The following is a 12,689-nucleotide window of genomic DNA, read 5'->3' on the forward strand; positions in this document are numbered from 1 at the left end:
GCCTGTAACTTCTGATTCACACTGAAATCTGCTGATGATTCTGCAGCCAGGCTGTGGCTGGTCCTGCATGAACTCATAGTGTGGAAGCTAAAATGGCACTTTTTCTGCCCTTCTGATTCTGTCTAAAACTAGTTTCAGTTCCAGAATTTGCTCAGTTTGTGTTTGCCAGTTCACCTAAATGAACAAGAAAGACTGAGTGACTGGCGAGACCTCTCTGCGGCAGTCAGAAAGAGAGCGCCAACAAGAAGGAACAAATACCAAAAAAAGGAAAATATATTGGAACCCATCCTTAGGGTTTTGTTCTGCTGATGCCCCAAGGAAGATTGGCCAAATCATCATCATTAATTTGAAAAGTCACATTATACAGAGGGAAGCATCGTTGTCTACGCTGTGCTTCTGTACAACAGAATCCTAAGGTCTGCAGTGAAATTTCACTTTTGCTAGTGAAGATACATATTGTGAGGCAGTGTTTCTGCAAGTACTGTGTCTGTAAAAGATACTTGATATTTTTCCTGAGGACATTCTCAATATACAGAACTGTTCTGTCTTGTCTTTTTTTTATTATTATTTTTTTTAAGAAAACACTAGAGGTTTTGAGGCATCTTCAAGACTGAACTAGAAAACTGAAAACAGAAATTATTTCAGAAATAGTAATCAACTTATTTTTTTTAAATCAGTCCCCTTTACAATTTATGTAGTCAGATGTGCAAAAATTAAGGCCCTCCCCATCAAATAACAAAAACCTTTGAAAATCTTGATGTTTCTCTTGAGAACCAAGAGCTCTGTCAAGAAGTTTAGCAATAAAATACAAGGCTGCTCTACCTAAAAGGTTTGTAGGAGTTTTTGTAGGAGTGTTTTTTCTTTATGACAAGTTTCCAAACCATCTTAAAAAAACTGTATCTGTTCCGTACTCTCATTGTATGCTGCAGTCTTTTCACATCATCTTAAGTATATTTTTAGGAGAAATGCTGCAAGGAATTGTATCTATTTTATATTTTAAAAATGAAGGGTATTCCAGGGAAACGCTTGCAGTCAGCTAGCTTGATTAGCCTGTAACTCAGACTGCTCTAAATCAAAAGTCGCTGTTGTCTTCTGTGGGTGTTCTTTAAAATTGTCACAAGAAGGCAATGAGAATTAAGTATCTCAATGCTTTATCGCTTAGTATTTTTACTTTATGTTTTGCTTTGGGAATGAACATTTTGTGAAAATGTCAATGTACTTACTTACTTGCATTTTATTCCTTCATTTTATTTACCTGTTTCAGTGTGTTTCCCTTCCAATATGTTAATAAAAGAAATGAGCATTTGATTTAAACGGGGAACAGAATTTCATTGTGAATACTTATTTTCTAATGCAAAATAACATTAAAGTGGGGGACTTTTTAATCATGCAATAAAAGATGAATTTATACCATCCCAAATATCTGTCTTGGCAGATATTGGAACTAATTTGTAAATACTTCCTAAGCTAATGTCCAAGTCACATGGAAATGGAGATTTGGACTGGACTGACAAAGATAAGCAGCTCTGAGTCACACAGACCAATCACCAGGGAAAATATATTGTCAGCAACAGTAATTACAGCAGGTAATTGTGTCATTTACCCTGTTACAGACCACTAAACGTGATGAGTTTGGAACATACCAGCTGTCACACAGTGTTAACTTTGATGTTCAGGATTTGGAAAACTGTAGTAGGATCTTTTAATGATGGTGCGTTCAAAAAAATGAAGATAAAAGTTTTACGCTGTTCAAAGTGGGCATAAATGGACAGGTTTTTTCAACATAAGAGGATTGATTTCTGGAAAGGTAGGAGTCCATCAAGAGTAATCTGTTTTAATTATTTTTCTGTGTAATAATATGGAGCGTGCACAGTGGTAAGAAGAATTGATTATCATGTTCCTAGTTCTTCAGAAGGTGGAAATGGATCTAGAATTCAACTTAATTTCTGTCTACATCATTTTAATGTTTGGGAGGTAAATAGAGAATGCGGTTGGTGATTGCCTGAGTGGCTAGTCCAGTCTGCTTTTAATACCCGGTGTTTGTTCATTTAGTATACCTTCCATGGAGTAGCCTTCATAGTTTGAAGTCCTCCAAAGTTGTTCACAGCATCTCAACTTAAACCCATTTTTTTCCAGAGAGGAGACATGTAAAGGAAGTAGGATTACGAAGATGAAGTCATCGTGGGATGACAGTAGTATTAGAAAAATGGAATATCTGTCCAGGCTTTACTTTTTTTCTTAACTCTGTGGTTTGATTCTGAATTAATATTTTGAGTATTTGAGACCTAACAGTACTGAAGACTTAATGTCATCCTTGGTTCTACTTGTTAGAGGAATTCAAGGTGTTCTTAAATAGGCCAGTAGATTTGATGGCAGAATTTTTCAAGATACATAAAATTTACTAGCGTGTCCTTATGCAAATATTCAGTTATCAATATAGAAGACATACAAGTATCCAGATATGTAAGTACAGAAATAATTACTTGTAAGCTTGATTGGCACTAGCAGTTGAACTGTGGCAACAAAGCCTAGTGTGGACTAGAAAGTCTACCCGTGAAACAAGTAAGTTGGCCACTGTCAAATTTCATACTGTGACAGGGGGTGGGAAAGGAGGATAAAAGCTAGTTTCATTGCATCTGCATTACTATTCTGTGCTGGTTTTTGTTAGAAGCTGTGAAGTCAGTTCTGCAGGGTATCTCCTGGGATCAAGGGCTATGTCTGAACTGCAGAAGCCAGGAGCACTTCCTGCCTTCCACAACGGGGTATGTGTGTTAGCCCTTCCCTGACACTATGTTGTGGTGAGAACTGGCTGTACCATTCTCCCCAAGTGCTTTTGTTTCCAGGGAAGGCAGCTTACGTGCAGTGTTGGTGAAGGATGCATTTGCTCTGGTGGTTTGGTGCACCTCCGTAAACTGTCAGCCCTAAGGAAAATCAGGTGCACCGCTAGAGACAGTGTCAAGGCTAACCTGAAGGCAAAGCATCAATATTGTTCTGATTTACCATCACTGAAGTGTATTTTTGTCCCTGTTTTCAAGTAGAGAACCCATTTCAAAATTAGGTGAGCAACACTGAAGGAAGGCCTCCTCCCTCACTGAGCTGGAGCACTACAGTTGCCTTATCAAAAATAGTACTGTCCTAATTGATACCCAGTGAGTCATCTGAGTCCCTGTGTCACAGTACCACCAGGGAAACAAGATGAACCATCTTATGCGTTAAGAAATCTCCCTACTGCATAAGAGGACAGAAAACCCATTTGTTTCCTAATATTTGTGGTTAGATAAGTTGCTCCAGATTCCTTTGGACAAGAGCAGGATCAAAGCAACAGCACCATTTCATCTACCACTGTGGTGCCTTTAGGTTTCTGCACCTGACAAGCGCTGCTCTCGATGATGGCAGTGGTGCTGTATTTCCTAACTATGATTTTCCCAGGAGCCCCTGGAATGAGTTGGCAAACCCTGGTCATGGTGCTATCCCAAAAAGAGTAGAAAAGGAGTACCAGGTGTATCCAGAGAGCTTTGAATATGTCTATAGTTTATTAAACCAACGTTGGACAGTACTTGATTGCTGAGACATCTTTCTCCTGTCCCGTTGTGTATCCATCCTTCTCTTATCTCCGTGCTGAAAACCAGCATTGCTCAGAGGTGTTTTTGCGGAGCCCTCTGGTTATGTAGATCGTCTGTAAGTTCTTACTAGTGAAATACAAGAACCGACAGCAAGCTAGGAGCCTCAGCAACAGTCAGAGAGCCGCTTTCCTGCTTTCTTTGTATAACAGAAATATGTGTAGGAAGGGGGCTAAATATCCAACACATGTATCTGTTGCTGGTGGTACACTTGTGTAACATGGAGCCTTTTAGTAAGGAAACAGTAAATTAAAAGGGTTGGCATTAGGAGAAGAAGTAAAATAAACATTTTTCAGTTGGCTGAGGAAATTGGGGTAGAATATTTACAGCTCTGCTCTGGCTATTCGACTAGCAATAAAGTAGGGAGCGCTACTGTAGATGCAGAATCTGCTATCATTGTCACTTTTGACAACATAATAGAAGATTTTGAAAGCATCAGTTTATCATAAGTGCCTGGGAGGTTTCGTGCACAATACAAGTTGGAATTTTAAAAGATTTACCTAGGAACAAATAATGCATCTGGCTAAATAAAAAAAAAAAAAAATATATGTAAAAAGAATCTATTGAGAAAGTCTAAATGATGAAATATCTTTTAAAAGATAGAAAACTTATTTTAAAATGTCGATGGTAAAAGAGACAAGATATTAAGAGATCAGTTTGAATTAAGGCAAGACAGAAGTGGATGACAAGGTGACAGACCTTATGTCTAGACTGAAATCTCTTAAGGTGGGATTTTCAAAAGCATTTTGCATTTGCATTACAGTCCTGCCATTGAAATCAGTGGGAGTTACAGATTTTCCTTTAGGGGAAACAGTAAGGCCTATGCTAAGTGCTTTAGAAAATCCTTCCCTTAAACTTTTCTGTTCAAGAAGGAATATAGAAAATGGCAGACATGAAGGAAAGTGGAAATAAATTAAAGCTTATCTAACTTTAGCTGTCATACTAAATATACTTCAATGTATTTCCTCTGCCTAACTGGTTGAAAAGTGTAAAAATTCACAGGATGTTACATGAAGTAACACTGATTAATATTACAATAGAAGCCTCCATGAGAGCAGTGTGAGTATTTTGCAAAAATATGTCTTGTTCCAAGAAATCAGAAACTGCAATTATAACACACATTTTGAATATCATGAAATTTAGGTGTGTTTAGAACATTTAAATGATTTGCTCAAGAGCTGTGGAGGAAGATGGAGGGAGTAATGGTAGGCCTGCCTTGAAATATGTATTTTACCCATCAACTTGTCTGTTGTGGCTGAGACCGAGGATATATTTGTCTTCCCTGAGTTCCAGGAGATCTTGGCATAGACTTCTTGGTGTGCAGATACCACGGGAAGGGTGGGCTGGTCGACATCCAACTAACGCGTTAGGATTTTCAAGCTGAGTCCTAGGGGAGAATATACCCTGCATAGAGCCGTATAATCCATTATTAGAGCTACAGAATTTGGGATTACTAATGGACAGTTCAAAGGGATTTACAGCTAATAGCTATGTATTCCTTCAATCTAGGGGGAAAACCCAGAACAGGAATAACCAAAAAATAAGGAAGAGAGATTTTGTGCAAAGAAAAAACTCTTAACATCAAAGTAAAATGGTAGGAAAAAAGGTATATGCCTCTTGCAGGCTTTGGTGTGTGAAAGTTTTCTGTAGATGAAAGTCTGTTGTGAAATAAAACATAACATTGAAAATGTTCTTAGAATGTATTTTCAAAAACCTAGTGTTTACTAGAATTAGAATGTCCCATACTTTTGGTAGTTATATTTGCTTGTAAATGTGCAGTATTTCTCTAGGGTTTTTTTGGTCACAGGATCTTTCTTGTGTTCTCCGCATTGGTAAAGAACAGGGCACACATTAAAAGTTTTGGTTCTCCTAGAGAGAAAAGAACTTAATGATTTGAAGTGGGAGGTATATAAGGGATGGATTTCATCATCACATTCAGTGTCGGGGTTTTTCTTTTTGTGAAACAAATTATACCAGTTCCAGCTCAGTCCGTGCCTGTCTCGAGTCTCATCAGAGCCACAGCCACCTTGGAGCTTTCTCCAAAGCCCTCCTAGCCTCACAGGCAGACACAAGGAGAATGGGTGTGTGTTCTTTATAATGCCATGTCTTGATCAAGTGTTCTTCAGCTGCTTTTAATCCTTTGTCAATAATTGCCATAAATACAGGTTCCCTGTTACATCTTCCTATTACTATAACTGTGATAACGGTCCTGGAGCTTTCCCATAGTGGATATGAAAAGGAACACCAGATTTTGGCCATACCCCCAAGCAGATTTTCTTTCTAAGGTTTCATTATAGTTTTCTTGTTTTTCCTTTTTTTTATTATATTAAAACCAAATATAGGATAAGTAAATATGCTGATAGATAAAAGAGAGAAGTAGGCATCTGGATGAGACGATGGCAGCTGTTCTCCCTGAAGAACAACAATGGACTAAGTAATTACAGACAGAAACAGCATTTCAGAAAGCAGGATGGTCTCTGAACAGACCTTGAAAATACAACACGCACATGCCAGAGCTATTTTTAGTATCAACATAATTAAGAAAAAAAAGTAGGAAAATTCTGGACACAGATCTGTAGAAATTATTGTTTATGGCTGCACTGAAGAAAGAATGAGAACCAAGAGCAGCGTGGATATATGGGAGTGGATGAAGGGGAAAATCAATCAAGTAACCGGATTAGCAGTGAATGGACTATTGTAGGGAGACCTGGCTTTTCATATCCCCCTCTTTGAGCTGAGGACAGCTGCTGGTGGTTATTAATGAATGATTAATGACTTCAGCGTTAACTAAGGGTGAACTGTGTGATGGTAACTCTATGAGTAATTAGAGTATGGGTTCCATTTTGCATTTGAATTAAGGAATATCTATAGAAAAATGTATTGCGGCATACTTGAACTGAGGAATATCAATCCGAAAAGTTAACATAAACGTATGGAAAACAGCATAATCATCAATAATTTTACAGCATTTGCTCTTTGAAAATAGTGTGCATACACCGAGACTTTAAGTAACCCTGCCAATTAGAGTTTAAACTAGTTAATATGAAGTCTTAAAGAAATTAACCATCTGTCATTTCCCAGATGATCTTAGTGGAATAAGTCTTCCAAACTACCCATATAATTACTACTAATTTTTATCTTGTACATGAACTGTATGAGGGGGAAAAAAGCTTGTAATTAAGATAAACTGTAAGTGGGCATTTGAGTGTGTCGTCTATTGATAATTCAAGTAACTCTTATCTGTTGTCACTGCTGTGACTGTTGTCACTGCCGTGACTGTTGTCACTGCCACAGCAGATGGCCAGCTGGTCACCACGGCTCTATAGATCTACACCAAATCAATGGGAAGGAGACAGGAGGCTGAAAGTAATTTGAGTTCAAGAATGCAGAGGCATTGAAAGGAGAAAATACCTGATATATTCTCTTTATTTAAATTATTTTAATTTAATCCAGGTCTACAAGTTCCTTACTCAGAAATTAGTAACTGTTGCATTGTGTTACAAGATTGCAATTGGAGGGGTGTATTTTATTTATATTTTTGGGAACTTTTAGGCATTTCTGTGCCTTAAGTGTGATCTCAGCTCTTGTTTTCCAATATTGATCATGGATGGTTCAGGAAAACTGCCAGCATAATATTCTTTACCCATAAGTAAGTGATGCAAATCGGTCATCATTCCTTTTTGCTGGTGGATTGGATTCTGTTTGTTGCTGTTGTTTTTTTCTTAGATATTTGCAGAATTTGGGTGCACAAGGCAAATATTGGGAAGGCTTGCAGTATGTAAGTAGGAAATGCTATAGGGACATCCGTTTCTTTTTAATCATGAAATGCACAGTAGGAAGGAGGGGGACTGATGCAGCATAGTGCTAGGGTAGTGAGGAGGAGGCAGGTGACACACCTGGTGGATGGCATGTTGAATTTTGCTATGTCCTGCAGGAATCTCTGCACAAATAATAGACTTTGTAAGACACATCCCCAGCTGTCATTGCATTGAGATACCTCACAGGATCTAATGGGTCCTGGTCAGTTCCTGACAGCAGGCTCTCTCCTAGCCCTTCACGCTAGCTATCCTTCTTTGGAACATCTTTGTCAAGCAAGCCATATGGAAGATTTTAGAGTAGTATTTCAAAATGAACCAAAGTAAAATGAAGTACATCACCCTTACTGTACGTGCATTATATATATGTACGTGTGTGAATTAATTGCATTGTTACGTAATTTTTTGCATCTCTAGGTCATGTGTATCATAAGAACTATTTAATGGAACATTCATACGCATTTAATGTTACTATTGTTATTACCATGGAACAATAGCAAATTTTGGAGTTGAACATTTTTTTTCTATCTAGAAAGACCCCATTCCAGAGATAGTTTAGTCAATATAAATACTGTATTTAAAATTCTGGTTGATTCCCAGAACAGAGATTTTATGACTTTTAACGCCGTTGAGCACAGAGTCCTGAACAGTGCAAAATGGTATTTAGATATGTTAGATAATAAAGCTTTAGAAGTAATCATTGAAACCATTGCATTTGGACTTTACAGAAGATGTTTATGCAAATTCAGATTTGTTAATCATGAAATTCTCTCTGCAAAAATAATTTTTATTTCTTTACCTTTGTAATACTGTTGTACCTGGCCTGTTGTCATCTCCATAATGGTGTGAATAAGTATAGAACTTTCATTAAATGTGTGTCACATGATTTCTAAAGATGCTTGAAATAAATGGCCTCTGTGTTGCTTCTTGCAGCATTGGAAATATATTTGGGCGGTACTGACATTTCTAAATAATTCAAATAATGTTTCCATACCGGTTTAAAAACCATAATGATTCTCTTTAAATGATTCTTTTATAAATTGCTTTTTTTGCTTCTTTGTAATGCATGGCCCTATCTGCATCTGCAGTTGCTAGTTTGCTATTTAAGATTGCTGAACCCAGTCTCTGCGATGACCTCCTTATTTAAGGTGACTTTCCAAGTGTTTGATTACAAAAAAAAGAAACCAAACCGTAAGTGTGAATTAATGAAGAATTATCAACAGAACACCACCCTTTTTATTACAAATAAGTATTTCTGTCTTTAGTAAAGCTGAACAGTCTGCCTTGTTATTAATAGAGAATTCTGGAAGGAGCCGTTTCTGATGGTCTCTTTAAATTGGTGTGGATAGTGTGCCATGTGCTGGAAGAGTGAATGTAGTAAGATGCTGTACATACAGGATCTTTTCCGGTGTAGTTTAACCATTTGTAATCAGACCATAAAAGAGCCAGTCCTGAAGTGTGGGCTGACTGCTTTTTAGGTGCCACTGTAAGAAGGAACATGAAGTACTCCGTTTAACTATTTAAAGTGTTAAGTGTGTTACTGAAGCTAAGCTCAGACGATACAGAGCAACAAATCTAGATGGATTGTAAAGCATCCTGATCCTTTTTTTTTTTTTGCTGATTTTTTCCATTCCTATCATTTTAAAATCTCTGCTCCTTTAATTGAATCACAAAATTTCCTCTTACTCTGAGACATTTTCATCCTAAAAAAAGACATGTAAACTTCAATCCAAGAATCCTTTCTCAGACTCATGAATTTTTCATGAGTCACTAATATTTGATTTAAATAAAAATAGACCTGAAGTTTGAGCAGATAACCACAAAACTAGAAGTACTGGCTGTTTGATACAGTTTTGGTTATGTGCTGGACCCTCTTCCTGAAATGCTAGCAAGCATCCTCCATGAACTTTCTTACAGGAGGACAAGAAACACCGAAGTTTCTTATGTAGGGCAGGAAACCAGGCATATTATCTTTGAATCCAAGCCCCATTACTTAACTGATGGAAAGTTAATTTTATTGATACGGTACACTTTAAGAAAAATCTATCTTAAAAGAGTCAGTAGATTTTCTTAGCCCAGAGAGTAAATGTCAGGAAGGCACACTCAAGTGTGACAGTCATCTTCTTATACAAAGGATTTACATCTGTGCAAATGGGCTTCAAGGCCCCGGTACTGCAAGGTGTTATAAATACGGTTAATGTCTTATGGTACCGGAATACCAATAGCGAGTTTGCTCGCTATAGAGGCCAGAGCACTTGCCTTGCCTGTGGGGACCTTGATGGGCTTCCAGAGCTGTTCCAGCCACGCGCTTAGAGATGTTCCTCTTAATGCGACAGTCTGCGATCACCTACCTTCCTCTAAAATACGCTATTATCCCTGGTAAAGAGCTGCCGTACGTGCCGGGGATGCATTTGGGGTGGATGGCTACACTTCCTCGTTGAGGATGACAGTTAATTTGTCAAATTCAGTGATTTGAGCTGAGTTTATGAGTGTGATGTATTGTTGTATAGACCCTACCTCCTGAGATACCAAGAAAATGGCTTTGCAAGATATTTTGGCCCGCTGGGTGCGTAATGTTTCTCACATTTCCATAGTTATTTTCCTGTTGTATGTTATATAGAACCTTTTAAAAGGAGAAAATCATAGATGTTTAATATTTAAATAGTGTACCGTATTTAAATAATATCATAATATTAACACAAACTAAGAAAGACAGGATATTATTACAGTAGAGATAACAATTTTTACCTAATTTGCATGATCATTACTTTATTTTTCTTTTATTTTATGGACTGATTTAGCATAAGTACTATTTGAGCCAGCATGAGAAATTTCACTGCATTAGGAGGTGGGAGTCAAATATTGTAACCGGATTTTCGAGGGGCTGGATCATTTGGCGAACAATAACAATTTTAGTTATTCATGCTGAGAGCAAAGTAATTAAATCTGATGCTTCAGGACGGAGGCCTGCAGCCCGTGCTCTGCGGCATCCAGTGAGGGACTCAGCTCAGTAAGTGCCAGTGTCCCGGTGCTGCGGGTTGAGGAGAGCATTGGCGGTGATATAGGAGCCATGTAAGTCCTCGTTTAGAAGAAGGGTGTTAGATTAGCATTATTAAAAACCAAACAAACACTCAACAGCAACAAACCCACAAAAAATAATAATGATCTAAACCTGTGTTTTGTTTAAAATTGAGGAGTTGCATTGTGGTGAATTTTTTTCCCCTTTTAAACAACAGGTACTTGCCGTTACTAGAGGACAGTTTACATCTGATGGATTAGAGATGTGCCATTCTGCCGGTTTTATACTCCTACAGTTTATGGCCAGTATTGAAATAGCAAGTTGAACATTTCCATAGCGATTTGCAAATGTTACGAAATAAATTTTCCTGACAGCTCTGTGGGGTATGTTCAGACTTCAGCTCTTTATTTATAAAGGGGAAGATTCAGAGCAGTGTGACATCTCCAAAACTGGAGAAGAAAGAGCATCCGATTCCAGATTTAAGACTTGTGTCAGATGATAGTCAGAACTGGCACAAGTTGCACTAATAAAATTTACTAAAACCTGGGCAGAATGATGGCTATGAAAACCTCACATGTAGGTTAGTCCATGTGTGCTGATTGAAATCAGGTGCCTTTATGTTTCCCAAACAGTCCATTTTCCTGAAGTTAAAATTTCAGGGTCCTGAAATTATTCATGGATAGGGAAACACTGTTGATTTAAAGAACATGCAAGGAATATTTCCAGGAGACGGAATCATTTCATTTTGATGCCTACAGACTAAGATACTGCATTTTGAAAATACTAGAGCATTTCATGTGGCATTTTGAAATGGCACTTTAGAGCATCTTATTTTGAAATCACATTTTCCATTTCTTAAAAATCCCAAACTCAACCATAAAAACGTTCAGTAGTCTGAACACTTATACAATACCTTTTTGTTTCAGATTAAACACTGCATTACAAGTTAGCACAAAATCATATTGTCCAGACTTTTAATTTATTCCCAAAAGGTGTATTTCCCAGTATGTCTAAGTCTAATCACCAGACTGAGGTGTCTCATCCATCGCGTCTGGTGCTAGGACACACCATGCTGAAAGTCCCTTGAACAGCGGGCAGACCTTTGTTTTCGGGTTGCTTACTTCATATAAATAAAATGCCACATACGCACTGAAGGGAAGGAAAACAGAGGCTACGTTTTGAAGTCCTGCCTTCTGCTAACCGTATCTTTTGCAGTTTGGAGCGTGTGTCTCGCACCATTAGTCAGCCTTCTGAAGGAAACCCTATGCATCCCGCATAAGATAAACCTGCATGAATAAATTATACAGTAGAACTAGCATATGGATTTTCAGTATGTTATCTGGCTCCTTGGCAAATGTTTACGAGAACGCTGTAGCCCACATGGAAAGTATAATGATGGTGGCTCCCTGTTAATGAAACTGGAGTTATGCCGCAGCACAGTTATCACATACTAGCATGTGCTAAAAATATATACCCTGGCTACTCCATGGCTACATGTTCACATAGTCCTGTTATCGGTAACTACTACTGTGTTTATCTCTTTGTAATGTGGAAACTTATACAAAGCTTTTATTTTGCTGTGGTTTAAAAATTCATGACCATCTCATTCTTGTTTCCTTTTTCAGAGCATGACGAATGTATAACAAACCAGCACAACTGTGATGAAAACGCGCTCTGTTTCAACACCGTGGGTGGGCACAACTGTGTCTGCAAGCCGGGTTACACGGGAAATGGTACCATCTGCAAAGGTAAGCTGCTGAAAACCCCAGGGCTACACAGAATGGCAGGGGTTGGAAGGGACCTCTAGAGATCATCTAGTCCAACCTCCCTGCCAAATCAGGTTCACCTAGAGCAGGTTGGACAGAAACGCATCCAGGTGGGTTTTGAATATCTCCAGAGAAGGAGACTCCACCACCTCTCTGGGCAGCCTGTTCCAGTGCTCCATCACCCTCAAAGTAAGTAAGTTTTCCTCATGTTGAGATGGAATTTCCTGTGTTCCAGTTTGTGCCTGTTGCCCCTTGTCCTGTTGCTGGGCACCACTGACCCCATCCTCTTGACACCCGCCCTTTACATATTTATAAGCACTGATATGATACCCTCTCATTTTTCTCACCTCCAGGCTAAACAGATCCAGGTCTCTCAGCCTTTCCTCATAAGAGAGGTGTTCCAGTCCTCTGATCATCTTCGTAGCCCTCCGCTGGACCGTCTCCAGTAGTTCCCTGTCTTTCTTGAGCT

At 38.4% G+C, this 12,689-nt stretch overlaps 1 protein-coding gene across 2 annotated transcripts in view; it reads left to right on the top strand.

Annotated features, from left to right (window-relative positions):
* NELL2 (neural EGFL like 2) overlaps positions 1-12,689 on the top strand; it is a 156,574-nt gene that overhangs the window by 100,275 nt on the left and 43,610 nt on the right. For both annotated transcript variants that reach the window (XM_054187934.1, XM_054187932.1), the window contains exon 14: positions 12,080-12,202. In XM_054187934.1, the coding sequence (XP_054043909.1) occupies positions 12,080-12,202 (123 nt within the window). The remainder of the gene's footprint in view (positions 1-12,079; positions 12,203-12,689) is intronic.

The sequence above is a fragment of the Rissa tridactyla genome, chromosome 1, assembly GCF_028500815.1.
Source record: "Rissa tridactyla isolate bRisTri1 chromosome 1, bRisTri1.patW.cur.20221130, whole genome shotgun sequence".
NCBI classification, from domain to species: domain Eukaryota; kingdom Metazoa; phylum Chordata; class Aves; order Charadriiformes; family Laridae; genus Rissa; species Rissa tridactyla.